At 42.7% G+C, this 25538-nt stretch overlaps 1 protein-coding gene across 1 annotated transcript in view; it reads left to right on the top strand.

The window, feature by feature from the left end:
• Positions 1-24873, top strand: part of LOC133621962 (neuropeptide Y receptor type 2-like) — a 159011-nt gene extending 134138 nt beyond the window's left edge. The window contains exons 4-5 of the mRNA XM_061984458.1: positions 1836-3178; positions 23934-24873. Of these exons, the coding sequence (XP_061840442.1) occupies positions 2457-3178; positions 23934-24873 (1662 nt within the window). The 5' untranslated portion in view covers positions 1836-2456. The remainder of the gene's footprint in view (positions 1-1835; positions 3179-23933) is intronic.
• Positions 24874-25538: the final 665 nt, after the last annotated feature.

The following is a 25538-nucleotide window of genomic DNA, read 5'->3' as shown; positions in this document are numbered from 1 at the left end:
CGAGTGAGGGAAGAGTGGATCGTGAGATCGACAGGCGGATCGGTGCGGCGTCTTCAGTAATGCGGACGCTGTATCGATCCATTGTGGTGAAGAAGGAGCTGAGCCGGAAGGCAAAGCTCTCAATTTACCGGTCGATCTACGTTCCCATCCTCACCTATGGTCAGGAGCTTTGGGTTATGACCGAAAGGACAAGATCACAGGTACAAGCGGCCGAAATGAGTTTCCTCCGCCGAGTGGCGGGGCTCTCCCTTAGAGATAGGGTGAGAAGCTCTGCCATCCGGGGGGAGCTCAAAGTAAAGCCGCTGCTCCTCCACATCGAGAGGAGCCAGATGAGGTGGTTCGGGCATCTGGTCAGGATGCCACCCGAACGCCTCCCTAGGGAGGTGTTTAGGGCACGTCCGACCGGTAGGAGGCCCAGGACACGTTGGGAAGACTATGTCTCCCGGCTGGCCTGGGAACGCCTCGGGGTCCCACAGGAAGAGCTGGACGAAGTGGCTGGGGAGAGGGAAGTCTGGGCTTCCCTGCTTAGGCTGCTGCCCCCGCGACCCGACCTCGGATAAGCGGAAGAAGATGGATGGATGGATGGATTTATATATATTTATTTATTTATATATGCACCTTATTGCTTTTTTATCCTGCACTACCATGAGCTTATGTAACGAAATTTTGTTCTTATCTGTGCTGTAAAGTTCAAATTTTAATGACAAAAAAAAAAAAAAAAAAAAGGAAGTCTAGTCTAATGGTGAACATGATAATCCTAAAACAGGGAAGTCATAGCTTTTTAAATACTCTCGAGACAAAGTCTAAGTCCATGCTGTTCTTCATGGTTTTTTTTAAACTGCCCCAATTTTTTCCCAGAATTTTTTTCAACCAACTAGAAGTGTTTTGCCAAGACGATTATTTGTAATATGTTCATTTTCAGAATTTGCTTGTTCTATTTTATGCCAAAAAAGTAAGACAAAGACAACAATTTCGAAATTGTCTTTATTTTAAAATCACTATGCCACGATTGTATCCGTCCGGCCCGCGTGGGAACCGATTTTCCTCCATGCGGGCCCCTGAGCCAAAACATCAGTTTGGCACCCCTGCCTTAGAACATTTTGTCAATTCCTTTCTAAACAAAACTTGTCACAGAAAATGAGGAATTGTGTGAAAACCAGGAATCGTTCTATTATGCCAATAAATTAAAAATGTTGGAATGGTTGGTTGAGTAATGGTGAAGAGACATGGATATTCACACAATAACTCTTATTTAATGTGCCTCATTAATTAACTTGTCTTGAAAACATTCACACACACTCCCTTATCTCTTATCTGATGCTCTACGCTCTCTCTCTCTATATATATATGTGTGTGTGTGTGTGTGTGTGTGTGTGTGTGTGTGTGTGTGTGTGTGCGCGCACCTTCATTTCCGCCTTGGACTCCCGTTCAGTCTTTCAGCGGCGGGCTTGCAGAGCTCTCGCCTGCGTGCCGCCGGAGCGCAGACAGCATCCCATAGCGGACTGCATCTAACCGGGCCAATTGTTTAATTTGTCAGCCTCGTTAGCACCATTACCCTTTCAGCGCAGCCTCACCGGAGCGCAGGTGAGTAAAACCCAGCTTTTTCTTTCTTGACTTCAGACCCGGGGGTCGCACTTCTACAGTCATGTATTCTAACATTTGACTTCCTTCTGAATAATCGACGGCCAGGGGCACAGAGGGCTCGTCAAGCTGGAGAATAAGAATGACCTGTTAATCAATCGCCATTGTTGTTTTTAGCATGCGATTCACACTGCTTTACCCCCCCTATCTTTTTGACGCCTTTTAAGGACCAAAAAACCTATTTCCCTCCACAGGCAGACCCGAGGAGTGAGAAAGAGGAGCAGTTCGCTTCGTCACGCGTGGAATTCACCTGCCTGGAAGGCGAGAAAGTCTATCAGACGCAGATGACATGGTGACAGCCCCTCGCGGCAATGGAGGAACAAATAAGGCAGCCTGGATGAGGACTTGGGCGTTTAGTTTTTCCGTCACGCTCCAAAAACTAAAGCAGGGCATTTAAACTGATGTCTTGTCTTTCTTTTGGACTCTTCTGCTCCTCAACTGCAACTTTGGATGGACTTTAAGGAGAGATTAACTATTGAAGAGACTAAGTCAAAAGTTTGTTCCAGGGTTTTGGAATGGATTGCCACCATTGCAAAGAACGCAAATAGAACTGTGCCGTCAGAAAGCTGTTAGACCATGTTTGGTCATGGTTCAATTTCATGTGAGCGCAAAAGTACTCCATGAAATTAAGACATTTGTAGTCAAAACAATTGACTGTTTTAAGTACAAAGGCAAAGAAAATGCTAAAAGACTTTAAAATATGAGCTGGGATCAAGGTCGATTAGTTGTGGTGTTCCTGTGGACGATGGATGAACTTCCGCATTCCTGTTTGAGTTTTGGACCAAATTTCCTGTGAAGTTGACCGTCCAGGCAGCATGGACTCTCTACAAAACCGTCCCACAGACTGGAGCTCGGCGCAGCCCAGCTTCTCTCCGCTCCAGGAAAGACTCAACGCCACGCCCGGCATCAGCGGCGCCCTCATGCTGCCGCCCCCGGTGCAGTCCGCCCCGGGCCACCCCCTCCCGTCCCTCAACGAGCTGGCCGACCTGGAGAGCATGCTGCTGTGGACGCTGCACGAGCCCAGCACCATCGCCCTGATGCTCATGTACTGCCTGTCCTTCGTTCTGGGCTTCGTGGGCAACCTGATGTCCCTGCGCGTCCTCACCAACAGACGCAGCCGGCGGTTGGCGGGTATCAGCGCCACCCGCACCCTGCTGGTTAACCTGGCCGTGTGCGACCTGGCTGTGGTGTGCGTGTGCATGCCCATCACGCTAGCCAATCAGATCTACACCGCCTGGGTTTACGGGGACCTCCTGTGTCGAGCCGTGCCCTTCACGCAGGCCGTCTCCGTGTCGGCCAGCGTTCTGACGCTAACCGTCATCAGCGTCAACCGCTACTACAGCGTCCGCTCGCCGCTGAGGGCCCGCTCCATGTTCACACGTCGACGCATCCTGGCAACGGTCGGCGTGGTGTGGGCCGTATCGTCCCTGATCTGTGCACCCATCGCTGTGATGAACCGGCGGCGCGAGATCAGCTTTGGGAAGTTCGCTATCTTGGTTTGTCAGGAGGAGTGGCCTAAGCCTCGCCTAAAACAAGGGTACGTACGCCAAAAAGTGTCAAAACTAATATGACGTGTACTTCAGCAGCTATGTTTACATGTGCAATGCTTCTCTAATCTTATCTAAAACTTTGTTGACCGGAATTCCAAATCAACTGCTTTTAGTTAAACACTAAATCAAATTGATCCAATCATGATGTGATTATTCATGCGCCAAACATTTAATTAGAATAAACCATCTGAGCATGCGCAGAGTTGTCTTTTTCCCCAGAATTAGTAGAAGAAACTACATCCGCCTAGGTTGTAAACAAACCGCACGTCCTCGACTCTATTGTACTCATCATGTTTAATTTCCCTCGTCTTTGGCACAGTGTTTTTGTACATCAGCTGGTGTTATCTTCCTGATGAACCACTCAGTTGTTGTTGCAGTCCTCAGGCGTGTTAACATTTTCCTCCTCCAAAACAACATCTACGCCGTTGAAAGACAAGTTTGACAGCATCAATTTCCCATAATGTCCTCAACAGACAGTAAAACTGGGAGCTGACGGGGTCAGAACAACTTTTACCGTTTTGACTTTTAGCATTGTAGGGAAAGTCTTCAAACTTGTTCAACAGTTTTGATCTGGTTGATAGTTTGGTCAATTCAAGCTTCCTGCAGTTTTTCATGAACTACTTTCATCCAAGTAGGCTTCGTCAGCTCATGGTTCATAGACTTCGATTGGTCAGATCTAGTCTTAGACTTATATTGGTTGGACTAGACCTGACCAAGCTAAGTCTAAATAAAAGACTTAATCACACAAATCTAACCTCCTTGGATGAGAGGCAAAACCTCTTCTAAGACAAACCGAACAGTCCATTTGCGATCAATTAAATGATCCAGCTAGATCTAGTCTTAGACTTCAATTGGTTGGATCTAGTCTTAGACTTAGATTGGTCAGAACTAGATCTGACCAATGTAAGTCTTAAGTCTAAGACTAGATCTGACCAGAGGGTCTATGAGCATTAAATGTTGACGTCGATTTGGATGAGAGGAGAAACGTCTTCTAAGACAAACCAAACAGTTAATTTGCGATCGATTAAATGATCTAACCAGATCTAGTCTTGGACTTTGATTGGTGGGATTTAGCCTGGGACTGAGATTGATCAGCTTTAGATCTGACTAGATCGGACCAATATGAGCCTTAAGTCTAAGACTAGATCTGACCAGACAATCTATTAGCATGAACTGATGAAACCTCCTTGGATGAGAGGCGAAACCTCTTCTAAGACAAACCAAACAGTCCATTTGCGATCATTTAAATGATTCAGCGAGATCTAGTCTTAGACTTCAATTGGTCGGATCTAGTCTTAGACTTAGATTGGTCAGATATAGATCTGACTAGATCTGACCAATATGAGTCTTAAATCTAAGACTAGATCTGACCAGACAATCTATGAGCATGAACTGATGAAGCCTGTTTGGAGGGGAGGCGAAACATCTTCTAAGACAAACCGAATAGTCCATCTGCGATCAATTAAACGATCTCGCTAGATCTAGTCTTAGATTTCGATTGGTTGGATTTAGACTTAGTTTGGTCTGATCTAGATCTGACTAGATCTGACCAATCTAAGTCTTAAGTCCAAGACTAGATCTGATCAGAGGGACTATGAGCATTAAATGATGACGTCTATTTGGATGAGAGGAGAAATGTCTTCTAAGACAAACCAAACAGTCCATTTGTGATCGATTGAATGATCTAGCCAGATCTAGTCTTAGACTTCAATTGGTGGGATGTAGTCTGAGACTGAGATTGATCAGCTTTAGATCTGACTAGATCTGACCAATATGAGTCTTAAATCTAAGACTAGATCCGACCAGACAATCTATGAGCATGAACTGATGAAGCATGTTTGGAGGAGAGGCGAAACATCTTCTAAGACAAACCGAACAATCCATCTGCGATCAATTAAACGATCTCGCTAGATGTAGTCTTGGACTTTGATTGGTTGGATCTAGTCTTAGACTTAGTTTGGTCAGATCTACATCTGACCAATCTAAGTCTTAAGTCTAAGACTAAATCTGACCAGATGGTTTATGAGCTATGAATCTATTTGAATGAGAGGTGAAACGTCTTCTAAGACAAACCAAACAGTCCATTTGCAATCGATTTAATGATCTATCCAGATCTAGTCTTGGACTTAGATTGATCTGAGACTGAGATTGATCAGCTTTAGATCTGACTAGATCTAACCAATATAAGTCTTAATTCTAAGACTAGATCTGACCAGACAATCTATGAGTATGAACTGATGAAGCCTGTTTGGAGGAGAGGCGAAACATCTTCTAAGACAAACCGAACTGTCCATCTACGATCAATTAAACGATCTAGCTAGATCTAGTCTTGGATTTCGATTGGTCAAATTTATATCTGACCAATCTTAGTCTTAAGTCTAAGGCTAGATCTGACCAGATGGTCTATGAGCATTAAATTACGTCTATTTGGATGAGAGGCAAAACGTCTTCTAAGACAAACCAAACAGTCCATTTGCGATTGATTAAATGATCTAGCCAGATCTAGTCTTAGACTTAGATTGGTCGGATCTAGTCTTAGACTTAGATTGGACAGATCTGAATCTGACTAGATCTGACCAATCTAAGTCTTAAGTCTAAGACTAGAGCTGACCAGACGGTCTATGGGCATGAACTGATGAAGCCTCCTTGGATGAGAAGCGTAACGTCTTCTAAGACAAACCGAACAGTCCATTTGCGATCGATTGAATGCCCTGAGAATAACAAGAAAGTTGTATTGTCAACAAACTCATTCGGGTTCCCTCCCGCCATATTTGCTGCTCGGTGTAAACATCCGGCTGTCTCAAAGGCGGAAATGAGTAATGCGGACATGGCACACCCCCGTAGTGAAGGTGACTTTACCTCAACCACAGAGACACGATTCGAATAGGTGTGTACATGGACTCGGAATAATGATCGGTATAAACCCCCTTCTCTCGTTCGGAATTAAATTTCTTTCCGAATCATAATCTTCCGATTGATGTGTTTAGATGAAGCACTTTTTAATCTGAATGGGCCTTTATTCTGATTATTGATTCCCATGTAAACGTTGCTAATTTGAGACTTTTGGGGAAGCATCCCTCGCATTTTATTTTACCTTGCTTTTCAAAGGAGAATAGGGATCACTAACTGGCGAACCCAGTCCGAACCCAGACACCTTCCTATACGGACCTGGACTTAGTCCGTTAATTATTTAAGTACTTTAGGTTTTGCCAGTGTATTTCTATTTTTTAATTGACTTTACGGTTGATCAGATCAGGAAATCACAAAATACTGCTCAGCCAATAAATTTGTGCATTCAGGCAGTGAACATAGCGACCCAAAGAAAAGTGAAGCAAGTGAGATGTAAGGAGGAGTGCTATCCGGGGAAATAAAAGTGAAACAATGGAGACTTGCGCAGAGGAAGAACAGACAAGTGACCATTAGAGGAGAAAGAAAAACAATACGTCTCTTCTTGCTATTTCTGTCCATGACCAGTGGCCTCGGAGGGTGTAGACAGAGGACAACGCCGAGTCTGAGACAACAGAATAATAAATAAACATGGCGCTAAAATCATTTATGTTCATTCTTTCCTTTGGAAGCACAAAACTAGTTTGTCTCATGTCCAGAGACCGTGACTCTAATTAAACATCATTGAAATGACACTATGGCACAAAGTTCTTTAGAGGGGAACTGCTTTTTTTTATTGAATTTTGCCGTTCACAATCATTATGAGGGACAATAACACACGTCTTTCTTTTTTTTTTTTTAGGATTTTAAAGATGCTAAAAAACGCTTGAATGATGCAGCGAACATGAGTCACCGTTGTAGCCTTCAAAGCCTCTAAAACAACTTCAAACCCCTCCATCAACATTTTTTATACACACTGCAAGTATATATATAATGTAGTAACAGACACCCTCATAACGATATGTAATATGTACAATATACACACTGCAAGTTTATATGTAATGTAGTAACAGACACCTTCATAACAATATGTAATATGTACAATATACACACAGCAAGTATATATAAAATGTAGTAACAGACACCTTCATAACAATATGTAATATGTACAATATACACACAGCAAGTATATATATAATGTAATAACAGACACCTTCATAACAATATGTAATATGTTTTCTATACACACTGCAAGTATATATATAATGTAGTAACAGACACCTTCATAACAATATGTAATATGTACAATATACACACTGCAAGTATATATATAATGTAGTAACAGACACCTTCATAACAATATGTAATATGTACAATATACACACTGCAAGTATATATATAATGTAGTAACAGACACCTTCATAACAATATGTAATATGTTGTATATACAAACTGCAAGTATATATATAATGTAGTAATGGACACTTTCATAACAATATGTAATAGGTTTTATATACACACGGCAAGTATATATATAATGTAATAACAGACACCTTCATAACAATATGTAATATGTACAATATACACACTGCAAGTATATATATAATGTAGTAACAGACCCTTTCATAACAATATGTAATATGTACAATATACACACTTCAAGTATATATATAATGTAATAACCGACCTTCATAACAATATGTAATATGCACAATATACACACTGCAAGTATATATATAATGTAGTAACAGACACCCTCATAACATAATGTAATATGTACAATATACACACTTCAAGTGTATATATAATGTAATAAGAGACCTTCATAACAATATGTAATATGTACAATATACCCACTGCAAGTATATATATATAATGTAGTAACAGACACCCTCATAACAATATGTAATATGTACAATATACACACTTCAATTATATATGTAATGTAGTAACAGATAAACCCTCATAACATTATGTAATATGTACAATATACACACTGCAAGTATATACATATATATAATGTAGTAACAGACCCTTTCATAACAATATGCAATATGTACAATATACACACTTCAAGTATATATATATATATATAATGTAGTAACAGACCTTCATAACAATATGTAATATGTACAATATACACACTGCAAGTATATATATAATGTAGTAACAGACACCCTCATAACAATATGTAATATGTACAATATACACACTGCAAGTATATATATAATGTAGTAACAGACACCTTTATAACAATATGTAATATGTAGTATATACAAACTGCAAGTATATATATAATGTAGTAATGGACACTTTCATAACAATATGTAATAGGTTTTATATACACACGGCAAGTATATATATAATGTAATAACAGACACCTTCATAACAATATGTAATATGTACAATATACGCACGGCAAGTATATATATAATGTAATAACAGACCTTCATAACAATATGTAATATGTACAATATACCCACTGCAAGTATATATATATAATGTAGTAACAGACACCCTCATAACAATATGTAATATGTACAATATACACACTTCAATTATATATATAATGTAGTAACAGATAAACCCTCAAAACAATATGTTATATGTACAATATACACACTGCAAGTATATATATATATATATATATATATATATATATATATATATATATATATATATATATATATATATATATATATATATATATATATATATATATATAATGTAGTAACAGACCCTTTCATAACAATATGCAATATGTACAATATACACACTTCAAGTATATATATATATATATATATATATATATATATATATATATATATATATATATATATAATGTAGTAACAGACCTTCATAACAATATGTAATATGTACAATATACACACTGCAAGTATATATATAATGTAGTAACAGACACCCTCATAACAATATGTAATATGTACAATATACACACTGCAAGTATATATATAATGTAGTAACAGACACTTTCATAACAATATGCAATATGTACAATATACACACTTCAAGTATATATATATATATATATATATATATATATATATATATATATATATATATATATATATATATAATGTAGTAACAGACCTTCATAACAATATGTAATATGTACAATATACACACTGCAAGTATATATATAATGTAGTAACAGACACCCTCATAACAATATGTAATATGTACAATATACACACTGCAAGTATATATATAATGTAGTAACAGACACTTTCATAACAATATGTAATATGTTGTATATACAAACTGCAAGTATATATATAATGTAGTAATGGACACTTTCATAACAATATGTAATAGGTTTTATATACACACAGCAAGTATATATATAATGTAATAACAGACACCTTCATAACAATATGTAATATGTACAATATACGCACGGCAAGTATATATATAATGTAGTAACAGACACCTTCATAACAATATGCAATATGTACAATATACACACTTCAAGTTTACATATAATGTAGTAACAGACACCTTCATAACAATATGTAATATGTTTTATATACAAACTGCAAGAATACAGTATATATAATGTAGTAATGGACACTTTCATAACAATATGTAATAGGTTTTATATACACACGGCAAGTATATGTGTAATGTAATAACAGACACCTTCATAACAATATGTAATATGTTTTATATACAAACTACAAATATATATATAATGTAGTAACAGACACCCTCATAACAATATGTAATATGTTTTATATACAAACTGCAAGTATATGTATATAATGTAGTATGAGACACCTTCATAACAATATGTAATATGTTTTATATACACACTGCAAGTATATATATAATGTAGTAACAGACACCTCCATAACAATATGTAATATGTACACCATTTACCGTATTTTGGTCATTTTAATCAAAGCCGGAACTAATTCCTCGGCGCATTTATTTCCGCACTTCTGGCAACAAATGTATCTTCCTACTTCCGTAAACAAAGGCGAGTGTGTGTTCAAATCATGGCAGATTCGGTAACAAACAACGAAGAATCAAACCAACAACTGACAGAATTCCGATCTCTTTGGGCACCGCTAATTAATTTTCTGACCTGACTCCCTTGGGGGCCGGGGCTGGGGCTCTGTCCCGGGGGTCTTGCTCCGTGGGTGGGGGGTCCTGGGTGCCGGGGGGGCCGTGTGCCGCGGGGTCGGGGGGCCTGGGGTGTGTTTCCTGGTTCCGGCCTGGCGGGCCGATCCGTGGGTGGTCTGGTGGCTGGGGGTGGGTGGAGGTGCCTAGGCGGGTGTTGGGGTGCGGGTGGGGCTGTGGGCGGCCGCCTTGGGTTGGTTGGGGGGGCTGTCCCTCCCGTGGGTGGTTGGGCGGAGGGTTGCGCCCGTGGGGCTGGGGTCTTGCCGCTGTCGGGCGGGGGTCGGCTCGTGCCCCGCTGGCTCCGGTTGTCCGTGGGCTTCCTCCTTCCCCTGGGGCGCGGGGCGGGGTCTGCCCGGGGTCGCCCTGCGCTGCGGCTGTGCGGGCCTGCCTGGTGCCGGGTTGGGGGGACTGCTTGCCTCCCTTGTTGGGGCCCCGGCGGTGCTGCCCGACTGCCCTGCGGGAGTCCCCCTCCTGTGTTTTACTCTGCCCTTATTTTTTTATTAATTTTATTTATTTATTTTAATTTATTTTATGTGTATATGTATATATATATATATATATATATATATATATATATATATATATGTATGTATGTATGTGTATGTATGTATATATGTATGTATGAATGTATGTATGTATGTATGTATGTATATATGTATGTGTATGTATGTGTATATATATATATGTATGTGTGTATGTATATATATATATATATATATATATATATATATATATATTATTATTATTATTATTATTATGATTATTATTTATTTTTTTTTTTTTTTTTTTTTAATCTATTTAATATATTTAACTTATTCTGTTAAATTATATATGGGTACGCGTGTATGTGGGTGTGTGTACGTTTGTATATATGTATGGTGAAATCTGTGTGTATGTATGTAGGTACATATGTATGTGTCGCTGCCCCGGTGTGTATTGCTGATCGCAGCGCCGGGTCTGCTGAGGTGCCGTGGCATGCCGGCTGTGGACGCAGGGCTGGGCCCTTATGGCTTTTTGCCGGATGGGATGCCTGGTGGGTGGTGGGCGGGGGGGGCCTGGACGTGCGGGAGGGGCTGCGGGGTTTGGTGGCGTTGGGCACTGTTGGCGACCAGGCCTCTTGTTTATTTTTATTTATTTTATTTTATTTAAAGGGTTTATTTTTATTTTATTTTTCTTTTTTTTTTTTTTTTCTTTTTTTTTCTTTTTTTTTTTTCTTTTTCTTTTTCTTTTTTAAATTTTTTATTTATTTATTTATTTTTTGTGTGTGTTGTGTATGTATGTGTTTGTGTATATGTGGGCTTATGTATATGTGTGTGGGTGTATTAATGTGTATATATGTGTGGATGTGTATGTTTATATGTATATGCATGCGTGTGGAAATGTGTGTATGTGTATGTATATGTATATGCATATATGTATGTGTGTATGTATGTGTATATGAATGTGTAGGTGTGTGCATGGGTGTGGATGTCCGGTGGCTCAATTGGCCTGGCTGTGGATGAGTTGGGGTAGGTGGGTTGGTGGCCTCGGTGGTAGCCGGGGGTGTGCGTTGTTGTGGTTTACGGGGTCGGTCGCTTTTTTGTTTTGGTTTCGGCGGCCGCGGGTGTTTACGCTGCGGACGGGCGGTGGTGGTGATGGTTGCTGCGGTGATACCAGCGGTTGGCATCGCTGTGTTGGGTTGGAGTGGTTGGGGGACTGTGGCTGGTGTCTGTGCGCTTGTGGGGTTGTGGGGATGGCTGGCGTTGGCTTGCCGGCTGGTTTGGGGGCTGGCAGGCGGACGGGATGCATTGGCTTCTTCCCCCGTTGGGGGGCTCCTTCCCCTGGCCGGGACTCGTATGGGCACGTTGCTGTGTGGATGGCCGGGATGCGGTGTTTGCATTGGGCGTGGGGGCTGTGCGGTTTCTCTGCATTTGGTTGCCGGTATGGGCTCTGCAGGGTTGGGTTGGGGCGGGCGGGGGATGGCTTTGTTTGGCGGGGGGAGGGGCTCGCGTGGCGTCACGTTAAAGTGGTCTGGTGTGGGTCACGGGGGGTGGCGGCCTCCTGGCCGTAGTTCCTGGTTGTCGGCCGCGTGGACTGGGGGGATGTCCGGGCCCTCTACTCCTCCTACTTATAGCGCACACAGTCACACATATATAGGACTTTGGGGATTGTCCTGCGGGGAGGCATGGCGGGGGGTTGAGGATGCCTCCAATGGGGCTCCAGTCCTCCTTTCTTGTCCCCTGCTCGTCCATCCCTCAATCTTAGCTGCATATTAGACACTTAGGATTTGGGGGGCTTGGTTTGGTTGGGACCCACCATGACCTTGATGTCCCCCAATTTTAATCGCATTATTAGTTCCCACAAGCATACATATCTCACTCACGCTACAGTACACACATCAATAGGGACTGGAGGTCGGCTGTAACGGCTGACCTCCTAATTTTAACTACACAGTAGACACTCTGGGGGCGTTGTACACATGCATGGGGGGTTTGGGGTTCGGCGCACCCCTCATTGCCTCGTCGGCCGGCGGGGACTGCGGTCTGGTGGCCTGCCAGGCTTTTATTCATTTATTATTGTTATATATATATTTTTTATTTTTAATGTATTTATTATTTTTATTTTTATTATTACTCATTTTTATTTTATTTTATTTTTTAAATTTTATTTTTAATTTTATTTTTTATTTTTTATTTTATTTCATTTTTTTTTAATCTTATTATTTATTTGTGTGTGGCGTCTCGCGGGTCTCACTTCCTGTTGGATGGGGTCCGTGCCCGTGTGGCCCGACCTTGCGCTGTGGGGTCTCTGTTGGTGACTTGGTGTGGTGGCGGCGCAGCCCCCGTGTCTGGTCTGGATGCTGTGTCCCGGTTGTTTGGGCGGTGGTGTGTTTGTGCGGGTTTGGGTTGGGGTGGGGGGCCTTTTGGTTGGGGGGGTTGTTGGTGTCTCTTGTTTGCGTGTTGGCGTTCGGGCTGACCGGCGGGCTGGTGCCGGCTGGTCTCCGTGGCCCTGGTGGCGTGTGGTTGCTGGTCGCAGTTTTTCTTTGATCGCTTTAATTTGATTGGCTGGTGCTGGCTGTCTGGGGTTATTGCGGCTGCTGTTTCTGCTGCCGTTTGTTTGTGGTGTGGGCGCCCGTGGCTGCTGGGTCTGGTGCAGGGGTGTGGCTGATGTTGTGACTGGTGGCAGCGCGCGCGCGTGATGGCTGTCGGGGCTGACGAACTGTGTATATGTATGTATATGTGTGTGTATGTATGTATGTTTATATATGTGTATGTGTACATATGTGTATGTATATGTATATATGTGTATGTGTGGGTATGTATACGTGTATGTGTGTATGTGTATGTGTATGTGTGTATGTATGTATGTATGTATATTTCTGGGGGTACGCTCTGGGCCTGCCTGTCAGACGGGGGTCGACGCCTCAGGCTACTGCATCCGAACTGCGTGTCTGGAGCTCCTGGGTCCCGCTGTCCATCCCTTCCGGGTGCCCGTCTTGGTTGGGGCCTGTTGGGCCTAGTCCCTGCGTCTATTGTGGTAGCTTGGTGCTGCAAGGTATTCCGAGGTGCTGCGAGTCGGCCAGTTGCTGGGGTAGTGACCTTGTTTGTCAGCATGTCTGTGATCTTCTTTTAATTCTTTTTTTTTTTTTTTTAATTAATTAATTAATTAATTTATTTATTTATTTATTTTTAAAATATATTTTATTAATATTATTTTTTAATTTTCCCCTCCCTCAGGGGGGGGGCTCGGCGGGGCGGTTGCTGGTTGTTCCATCTCCATCGTTGGGGTCCCTGCGGGTGGGGTGGGTGGTTCCCGTGGCCCTGTGCCTGGGTGGTCCTGCGGCGGCCGGTTTGGGTGGGGGGGCCGGGGGCTGGCCTCGCCGCGCTCTCCGGGGGTGGGGGGTGGGCTCGTGGGGGCCCGGTTGCCGGTGGGGCGGGGGCGGTCTTCCCGTCCGGTTGCGGGGAGTCTCTGGGTCCTTCGGGCGGGGCGTCTCGCCTTTCTGCCCGTGTGGGGTGTGGTCTCTCGCTGGCTTGGGGTCTGGCTGTCCCCTGCTTTTCTCGTGCCCTGTCCTCCGCCGGGTGCGTCTGTCTGCGGCCTGCTGCTGGCCCTTGTGGGCGGTACGGTGGGTCGGGCTCTGGGGTTCCTGTCGCTGGCCGGCTTGGCTGCGTGGGGGCGGTGGTCCCTGGTTCCCTGGGCACCACGCCTCCTGTTTGTGGGTTGGGCTCTCGGGGGTGATGGGGCCGTGCTCTGGCTCCCACGCACTCTGGGAGTCGAATGTATTGTACATGCAAATTCACATATGCTCACATACGTACATAGGTACCTACGCTCCCACATACATACACAAATACAGTACATATTTACCTACCTAATGTTCGTACATCCACACGCACATTCAATATACAAACATACACATACACATACTGTACATATACATTCACTGTACAAACACATATACACATTCTGTACATATACATTCATTGTACAAACACATATACACATTCTGTACATATACAAGTACATATGCATACTTACACTCATGCCCATAATCACGTTTCATCAAACATATATTAACGTTGTTGCCCTAGGGTAAACTGGGTGTAACACATGGCACACTGACAAAGCTTAACCTATTGTGACTATAACAATCTACAAGGTTAATGTAGGTTGCTTCTCTTTCTCCCCCTCCATTTTTCTGCATTCTTTCGTATCTCAAGTTATCATTACGTATATGTATTGTTGCATTTAAACAACTGTATTGTTGATAATAAAGGTAAATTATTGGTATTGTTCATTATCAATAGCGCTATTTCTATTGGTATTTGTATTGATCCATTTGTAGTGTAATAATGCTCATTGTCATTTCTGTATTATTTTTTATTTTTCGCTAACTGCTTATTTGCTATTACTTTTACCATCATATTTGTACATGTCATATTTGCTGATGTTGCTCTATTGTTGTTGTTGTTGTTGTTTGCTGTTGTTGTTTTTGTCTCTCTGTCTAATCCCCCTCTTGTCCCCACAATTTCCCCCTCTGTCTTCTTTTTTTTTCTCTTTCTATCCCCTCCTGCTCCGGCCCGGCTGCACTAAATGATAATATAAATACATTTAATAAAGTCAAATACAAATAAGGCAACAAGAGAAGTATCCTACACTTCTCTTTTGTAAAGTAAATCTGAACAGCCGACATGGGCATCTACATCAATTATATGATTTGCCTGAGAAGCTGGACAGGACATAAAAAAAAAAAAAAAAAAAAAAAAAAAAAAAAAAAAAAAAAAAACAAACAACGAAGACGACTATTTTTTGTACAAATGAGGATTCACAACCTTATTTTTTTTAAGCTGAATATATAAAGGAAGAAGTACTGCTTCTAGAAGGGAGCACGAATGAAAGGGTGAAACGTTGGAGCAGACGGCAGCCGAGAGAGTGAGGTGAAAGTCACTCGAAGCTGCAAAATGTGGAACTTGAAGCAAAGCTATTTCGACAAAAATGGAGTGCTTACCTAAATAAACGGGAAAAAGCAGTTTTGCAGTCGAACTCTTTAGAGTCATACAACTTGGTATTTGATCCATGCTAACTGTTAGCATGCTAACATTAGCATTCTAGCTTCTCTAGCTAATTTTACAAGCGTACGCTTCATAGTCATACGACTTTGTACTCGACACCTTCCGACTGTTAGCATGCTAATGTTAGCATTCAAACTTTTTTAGCTAATTTTACATGCATACGCTTCATAGTCATATGACTTGGTACTTAACGCATTCTAGCTGTTAGCATGCTAACATTAGCGTTCTAACTTTGTTTAGCTAATTTTACATGGGTAGGCTTCATAGTCATATGACTTGGTACTTAACGCATTCTGACTGTTAGCATGCTAACATTATCATTCTAACATTTTTTGCTAATTTTACATGCGTAGGCTTCATAGTCATATGACTTGGTACTTGACGCATTCTAACTGTTAGCATGCTAACAATAGCATTATAACTTTTTTTTAGCTCATTTTACATGCGTAGGCTTCATAGTCATATGACTTGGTACTGGATGCATTCTGTTAGCATGCTAACAATAGCATTATAACTGTTTTAGCTAATTTTACATGCATAGGCTTCATAGTCATGACTTTGTACTTGACACATTCCCACTGTTAGCATGCTAAGATTAGCATTTTAACATTTTTATCTAATTCTACATGTGTATGTTTCATAGTCATATGACTTGGTACTTGGCACATTCTAACTGTTAGCATGCTAAGATTAGCATTCTAACTTTTTTTGCGAATTTTACATGCGTAGGCTTCGTAGTCATACGACTTGGTACTTAACATATTCCAACTGTTAGCATGCTAAGATTAGCATTCTAACCTTTTTAGCAAATTTTACATGCGTAGGCTTCATAGTTATACGACTTTGTACTTGACACCTTCCAACTGTTAGCATGCTAATGTTAGCATTCTAACTTTTTTAGCTAATTTTACATGCGTAGGATTCATAGTCATATGACTTGGTACTTAACATATTCCAACTGTTAGCATGCTAAGGTTAGCATTCTAACTTTTTTAGCAAATTTTACATGCGTAGGCTTCATAGTTATAAGACTGTACTTGACACCTTCCAACTGTTAGCATGCTAAGAATCAGAATCAGAATCAGAATCAGAATCAGCTTTATTGTCATTACGCAAGGTAACGAGATTGAGGCCATTCCATACAGTGCGATGTGTGCATGCTAGAAAAACAATGTGCAAATATATAAAAATATAAAAAAATTAGAAGTGCAATGAATATGGTGTGAAATGAATATATACATGAAAAAAACAAAAACAAAAACAGGGTGGTTGGTGGAATGGGTTATTGCACCGAAGAGAAGGCAGTTATGAGGGTCAATGGGGCAGTCCGTTCAGGATGGTTATGGCCCTGGGGAAGAAGCTGTTCTTTAGCCTGTTTGTTTTGGTTTTAATGCACCTGTAGCGCTTCCCAGAGGGCAGCAGGTGGAACAGGTCAGAGCCAGGGTGGGTGCTGTCCTTGATGATGGCACTGGCTCTGTTGAGGCAGCGGGAGGTGTAGATGTCCGTCAGAGAGGGGAGAGGGCGGCCGATGATCTTCTGAGCCGTCTTGACCACTCTTTGCAGCCTCTCCCTGTCTGCTGCAGTGCAGCTGCCGTACCATACCGTAATACAGTAGGTCAGCAGGCTCTCGATGGACGAGCGGTAGAAGGTCAGCAGCAGGTCAGGCTTCAGGTTGTACTTCCCGAGGACTCTAAGGAAGTGTAGCCGCTGCTGAGCCTTCTTGATGATTGATGTGGTGTTGACTGTCCAGGAGAAGTCATTAGAGATGTGGACTCCAAGGTACCTGAAGGTGTGGACCCTCTCTACACGCTCGCCGTTGATGTAGAGGGGGGCAGGGTCGGTGCTGCTCCTCCTGAAGTCGACGATGATCTCTCTGGTCTTGCTGGTGTTGAGAGCGAGGTTGTTCTCCGAAGACCAGGCCGTCAGCTTCAGGACCTCCTCTCTGTAGGCAGCCTCGTCACCCCTGGAGATGAGCCCGACCACTGTGGTATCGTCGGCGAACTTGACGGTAAGGTTGTCACTGTGGGACGGACTGCAGTCATGGGTGTAAAGGCAGTAGAGGAGGGGGCTCAGCACACAGCCCTGTGGGGAGCCGATGCTCAGCGTGCGGGAGGATGAGAGGTGCGGGCCAAGTCTCACATTCTGGGGTCGGTCCGTTAGGAAGTCCCTTATCCAGGCGTTTGTGAGAGGGGGGAGGCCAAGAGTGTCCAGTTTATTGCAGAGTCTGTCCGGGATTATTGTATTGAAGGCAGAGCTATAGTCCACAGAGAGCATCCGGACGTAGCTCTGCTGCTGCTCCAGGTGGTTCAGAGCAGAGTGGAGAGCAACAGCGATGGCGTCCTCTGTGGACCTGTTCGCCCGGTATGCGAACTGGTGGGGGTCGAAGTCTGGAGGGATATGGTCCTTGATGTGCTGGAGAACAAGTCGCTCGAAGCACTTCATGATTACCGGAGTGAGGGCCACTGGTCGGTAATCATTCAGGCTGGTGATGGGAGACTTCTTCGGCACCGGGATTATTGTAGATGACTTCAGGCAGGATGGGATGACTGCCTGAGCCAGGGAGAGGTTGAAGATCCTGGTGAGGGGGGGAGCGAGCTGGTGGGCGCACGTCCTGAGCACCTTTCCAGGTACTCCGTCTGGTCCGGTAGCCTTCCTGGGGTTCACAGCCAGGAGCACTCGTCTGACACTGTGCTCCTGTACAGTGAGTGGAGTGGCGCCGGAGCCCGGTGGGGGCGGGGACAGGGCTGGAGCAGATGAGTGTCGCTGGGGGATTTCGAAACGGGCAAAGAAACAGTTAAGCTCCTCTGCCAGTGTCGCACTCTGATCCGCAGTTGTCATATTGCAGCCTCTGAAGTTCGTGATGTCATGAATGCCCCGCCACACCTCCCGTGAGTTTTTGCTGGACAGATGGGACTCTATGCACCTCCTGTGGTCCGCCTTTGCTTTTTTAATCCCTCTCTTCAGGTCGGCTCTAGCAACACTGTACAGTGCCCTGTGCCCTGACCTGAAGGCTGCGTCGCGGGCCCTGAGGAGTGTGCGGACCTGGCTGGTCATCCAGGGTTTCTTGTTGGGGTAAACCCGGATGGTTTTTTCCACAGTCACATTCCCGATGCAGAACTTTATGTAGTCCAGCACCGTTCCTGTGGCTGTCTCCAGCTCCTGTTGTTGGAAGAGGTCCCAGTCTGTGTGTTGGAAGCAGTCCTGAAGTTTGGGGAGTGCATCGTCAGGCCAGGTCATAACAGTCTTTGTGATAGGCCTGGCCTGGCGTCTGATGGGGGTGTAGGTAGGAGAGAGCAGGAGGGAAAGATGGTCTGACTGTCCAAGCTGGGGGAGGGGTGTAGCTCTGTACGCGTGCTTTATGTTGGTATACACGTGGTCCAGGGTGTTCTTGCCCCTTGTAGAACACTTCACGTGCTGGTAGAACTTAGGGAGTACAGTCTTCAGATTGGCCTTATTAAAATCCCCTGCTATGATATGAACACCGTCGGGGTGGGCCCGCTGCTGTTCGTTGACGGTGTTCAGCAGAAGAGAGAGCGCTGTGTTTACTTTGTCGTCCGGTGGAATATACACAGCCGTGATGATAACAACAGACAGCTCTCTCGGGAGAAAAAAAGGCCGACATCTAACAGACATGTACTCCACGTCCGGGCAACAGTGCTCTGAGCCCCGTTGTTGCACCAGTTCTCATGCACGTAGATACAGAGCCCCCCTCCTCTGCTCTTACCGGAGTCCTTAGTTCTGTCCCGGCGGAGCAGAGTGCGTCCGGCTAGCTGCATCGGGTATTTCCGGGTGAAGCCAGGTTTCGGTGATAATCATAGCACAACAGTCCCGAACATAGCGGTTTCCAGCAAGTTGTAACTCCAGGTCGTCCATCTTCTGTACAAGGGATCTGGCATTAGAGAGGAACAGGCTCGGTAGAGGTGGCTTGTGGGGTTGTTTCCTAAGCCTGAGCAAGACGCCGGACCTGCGGCCACGCTTCTGCTTCCTCTCCCTCCTCCGTCTGCGCCGTCTCCCAGACCCGACAACAAACCACGGAGAGCCCTGTGCTCTCGCTATGTCATCTGGGATGTTGTGCTCGTGGTGAAAGTCGCTCGAAACAGATATCTGGTGCGAGTTACCGATATCCAAGAGTGACTGGCGGGTGTACCGGGTGTTTGCAGTACAGGTGGTGCACAAAAGGAAAAAAAACATGAAGAAAAGAAGAAAGAAAGGGCACTGAAATGGAGAGCCGTAATCCGCTGCGTCTGTGCGCGCCGCCATCTTGGATTCTTTTTTTTTTTTTTTTTTTTTTTTTAGCATTCTAACTTTTTTAGCTAATTTTACATGCGTAGGCTTCATAGTCATATGACTTGGTACTTAACATATTCCAACTGTTAGCATGCTAAGATTAGCATTCTAACTTTTTTAGCTAATTTTACATGCGTAGGCTTCATAGTTATACGACTTTGTACTTGACACCTTCCAACTGTTAGCATGCTAATGTTAGCATTCTAACTTTTTTAGCTAATTTTACATGCGTAGGATTCATAGTCATATGACTTGGTTACGAACTAAAGGAATAATTCCCTGGACACGGGATGACTTATTGTGTATTATTGACTTTATTTTGGTCAAACAATTGTATGTAATAAAATAAAATAATGTAATGAAGTATTTAGTAGATATTGTTATACTGCATTCTTGCATAGTACTCATGTAGTGTTGATATTCCAGTTCATTTAGCCATTTTCTTTAATATAAAATGCATAATATTTTATAAAAAATATGAGCATGAATGTGTTTGACTTTTTTCAGTTGATAGTAGATACTTGTATGCAAGCTGTACACGGACTACTCTAAAGGTTCATTTCAACACAAAATTATTTGGTGGCACGTTTCAAGCTCACAGTAGGTTCCAGTCAAACGTAGAAAGAAAACATAGCTGACAATCTGGTCGGTCAAGTATTTTTGATGAAAAGACAGCATGCATTCCCTCCGGGTTGAAAGAACTCACAGCGTTGGGATTTCCGAGTGTTCAGGAATGCATCGTCAGGCGCTCAAACATGATCAGCATTCCCCGCCAGAAATGTTAGATCCTTTGGCACATTTTCCAAGTTAGGATATTATCGGAGCGTCCTGTGACGGCGTGCTTCGTCCACAGCCCAGAGATTTCTGTGGCATATCCGTCAGCATTAATGGAAATGTTATTTATCTTCTCGGCATGTGGCGAGAGGCTCCCTGAATCATGAATCAGCCATTTGCATTTTAGCACATCGCCCTTTTTTCTTTTTTTTTTTCTGGAAGTGGTGAAACTTTTTCAAAAACTCTTCTCTTCCTTTTTACTTGAAAACTTGATGTAAGTCTAGTAGTTTCCAGTAAAAGGAGTACACAAATCAGGGGGAAACGACATACTATAGGGCACACGGAAACACAAAAAATCGAGTCACATATGAATTCATAAATTTCAAAAATGGATAAAAAAATATATAAATATGTATGTGTATATATGTATATATGTGTATATAGGTGTATATATATATGTCTATATGTGTATATATATTTATTTATGTGTGTATATGTATATATGTATATATATATGTGCGTATATATGTATGTATATGTGCATATATGTGTATATGTATGTGTATGTATGTGTATATATGTATATATGTGTATATATGTATGTATGTGTATATATGTATATATATTTGTATATATATGTATGCATGTGTATATGTGTGTATATATGTATATATGTGTATACATGTGTGTGTATATATATATATATATTTTTTTTTTAATATATATATATATGTATGTATGTATGTATGTATGTATGTATGTATGTATGTATGTGTATGTATGTATGTATGTGTATATATGTATATTTATATGTATGTATATATGTGTATATAGGTGTATATATATATATATGTCTATATGTGTATATATATTTATGTGTATATATGTATATGTATGTGCGTATATATGTATGTATATGTGCATATATGTGTATATGTATGTGTATATATGTATATGTATGTGCGTATATATATGTATGTATGTGTATATATGTCACGTGGGGGGGTCGCAGCTCGCTGCGCGGGTGTTCTTCCAATGCAAAGAGACGGCTCCGGACAACAGCGTGAAGGTAGGCTAGGATTTATTAATATAAATCACGCACTACCGCGAACATAAACAATACAACAACAACTACAACAAAAAAAGAGGCAAGTGTGCCTAAAACGCAAGTGAGGCTAATCTTAAACAGAAGCTATGGCATGGACATGGAAACTTACTTGGACAGAGCAAGACATAAACCGGTGTGACATCAAAACAATGCAGGCAGGACGAGTGATGAACAAGGTATGCTTAATTAACAGTGACATGATTGGTGACAGGTGTGTGTGAGTCAAAACGTGAAACAGGTGCGTGATGTGACAGGTGAAAACTAATGGTTGCTATGGTGACCAGACAAGGGAGTGAAAAGACAGAAACTAAACAAAACATGACTTAAAACAAAACATGATAATACAGACATGACAATATATGTATATATATTTGTATATATATGTATGCATGTGTATATGTGTGTATATATGTATATATGTGTATACATGTGTGTATGTATATATATATATATATATATATATATATATATATATATATATATATATATATATATATATATATATATATATATATATATATATATATATGTATGTATGTGTATATATGTATATTTATATGTATGTATATATAAAGTAGAAAAAAAAAAGAGAAAAAAAAAAAAGAATATATATATATATATATATATATATATATATATATATATATATATATATATATATATATATATATATATATATATATATATATGGTAACACTTTAGTATGGGGAACATCCATCCATCCATCCATTTTCTACCGCTTATTCCCTTTGGGGTCGCGGGGGGCGCTGGAGCCTATCTCAGCTACAATCGGGCGGAACATATGAACCATTAATTAGTTGCTTATTATCATAGGGTTGGGGTTGGGGTTGGGGTTAGGGTTGAGGTTGGGTTTAGGGAAGACTCTTAGGCTTGGCTTACTGGTTATATAATAAGGCCTAAGTAATAATGATAAATGGGTTATACTTGTATAGCGCTTTTCTACCTTCAAGGTACTCAAAGCGCTTTGACAGTATTTCCACATTCACCCATTCACACACACATTCACACACTGATGGCGGGAGCTGCCATGCAAGGCGCTAACCAGCAGCCATCAGGAGCAAGGGGTGAAGTGTCTTGCCCAAGGACACAACGGACGTGACTAGGATGGTAGAAGGTGGGGATTGAACCCCAGTAACCAGCAACCCTCCGATTGCTGGCACGGCCACTCTAAGTACTTAATAAGTACTTAATAATGACTAATGAACAGCCAATATGTTACTAATTTACATGTTAATAAGCAACTAATTAATGGTTCATATGTTCCCCATACTAAAGTGTTACCATATATATATGTATATATATATATATATATATATATATACACATATACAGTATAAATGTATTTATTTACATATATATTATTTATTTATATATACAATATACATTTTAAAAATTGATCAAAAACATTAAAAAAAGTATATATATATATATATATATGTATGTGTGGGAATATATATATATATATATGTATGTGTGGGAAAAAAATCACAAGACTACTACTATATATATATATATATATATATATATATATATATATATATATATATATTAGTTGAGGTTTCTGTGGTTTATCCATTATACAGTGCTCGATACCAGGGTATAATGGAATATACGTTAGGTCAGGAAAAAACACAGAGGCTATATCATCCCTACAAGCCTGTTTCGCAGCTTTCCCTTATCAGGGAAACCTGCGAATGATATAGCCTCTGTGTTTTTTCCTGACCTAAAGTGTATATATATATATATATATATATATATATATATATATATATATATATACAGCCCGGCCCCCGGCCAAATTGTTTTAGCCCACTGCGGCCCCCGCGTCAAAACGTTTGGGGACCCCTGTTCTAGATGGTAGTCCGTCAGATGTTCCTGTACAATGTACCACATCGTGTTTGTTGTTGATGGTGTTTGGGTTTTGCATGGTTGCTCCTGGTTTTGAGCCCCCGTCTCTTATCCCGCCCTCTCCAGATACAACGTCCTGCTGTTCACCATGCTCTACTGCCTGCCCGTCACCTTCAACCTCAACCTGGGATTCCTGACGGGCCGCCGCCTCTGGGCCGGCAAGAAGTCCGCCTTCGCCGACCTGGACCCCCGCAGCCGGGCGCTTCACGCCTCGCGGCTGAAGACGCGGCAGAAAATCGCCAAGATGGTGGTGTGTCTGGTGCTGCTCTTCGCTGCCTCGTGGCTTCCGCTCTACTTGGCCGACCTCTGGATCGACCGCGAGCAAAGGCCGCCGTCTTGGCTGCTCCAGACGCGGCCGTTCGCCCAGTGGCTCGGTCTGACTAACTCCAGCCTCAACCCCATTTGCTACTGCTTCATCGGCGACCTGTACCGCTCGGCCAGGGTGATCCGGACGCGCTACTACCAGAAGGTGGCGACCCTCTTCGGCACCACTTCTTTCTCAAGCTCGGTGTCGCCGGCGGCTGCCGTGCCCGTCATCTCCGTAGGGGCGGACAGCAAAGCGGGCGCCTCCGAGCGAGGCCACATCGCAGCCGTGGCCGTGTCCGCCTCCATGGCGACCATCCCTCGCTTGCTGAGCTTGGCGCAGGGTCGGGGACCGGCCCGCTTCGGATCGGAGCACAGCATCTCGGACTGGTGCCGCTCCAGTCCGAGCGTGGGCGACAGCAGCGCCTTGTTTCCCTGCCCCGTGCGCACGCCCGACCCGGCCGCGCAGAAACAAGACTTCCTCCCCGCCAGGAGACACTCGGCCAACGAGAACTTCGGCACGCTGCCTACGAGAGCCGGGCAAGACGCGGCGCCGGCGAGGAGGCACTCGGGGGGCAGGCTATCTGCAGAGTGCGGCGATAACAGAGAAATCATTAGCGGTGGCTTTTGTTATGACGGCCGGCGCTCGAGCAAAACATCCCGAAGTGGACGGAAGGAAAGCGGCGACACGAGCGGCGTGTGAAATCTAATCTGGCCGCTCACAAAGCTTAAATCCCTCACACACACACAAGCTACTGTTTGTCTCCAGGATGACCTGTCCTCTGCTCGCTTCCTGCCATCCTGAGCACAAACTCCCCCCACCCCCGTGGCGAGCTTTATTAGCACTTATCCGCACTAAAGCAGCAGCCCGCCACTCTTTAATGGCGTTCATCTGCCAGACAACAATAAGACGGCGGCTGCTTGGCGAGTCGCACTTTCACGTTTCTCTTTGCTCTTCACACCAAAGGCAGAGACACTTTTTTTTCCTTCAGTCACGCCGTTATCAGTCTGTGCACACGCGCTTTCTGTCCGCTTTTACTTGCAAGGTGGACAAAAGTCTTGGGACGCTTCCTTCACCGGCTCCCTCGGGGGCCGGGGTGGTCCAAAGAGTGGAACCTCGATTTACAAACTTAACATTGTTTGTAAACTGAAAGGTTGTTACAGTGGAGCAGAGTTCCCCTTGAGAATTCATGTAAACATAATTGGTTGTAACCTCCACAAAAGTCCACATTTTAGTAAAAAATGCCCACTTTAAAGACACTATGTGTATGTCTATATGTATACGTGTATGTATGTGTGTGTATATATATGTATATTTATATAAACATATATACATACATATACAGAAACAAACACACACATATACAT

The sequence above is a fragment of the Nerophis lumbriciformis genome, linkage group LG25, assembly GCF_033978685.3.
Source record: "Nerophis lumbriciformis linkage group LG25, RoL_Nlum_v2.1, whole genome shotgun sequence".
NCBI lineage: Eukaryota > Metazoa > Chordata > Actinopteri > Syngnathiformes > Syngnathidae > Nerophis > Nerophis lumbriciformis.
Note: the sequence above shows the minus strand (reverse complement) of the source record. Positions and strands in the feature narration are given on the sequence as shown.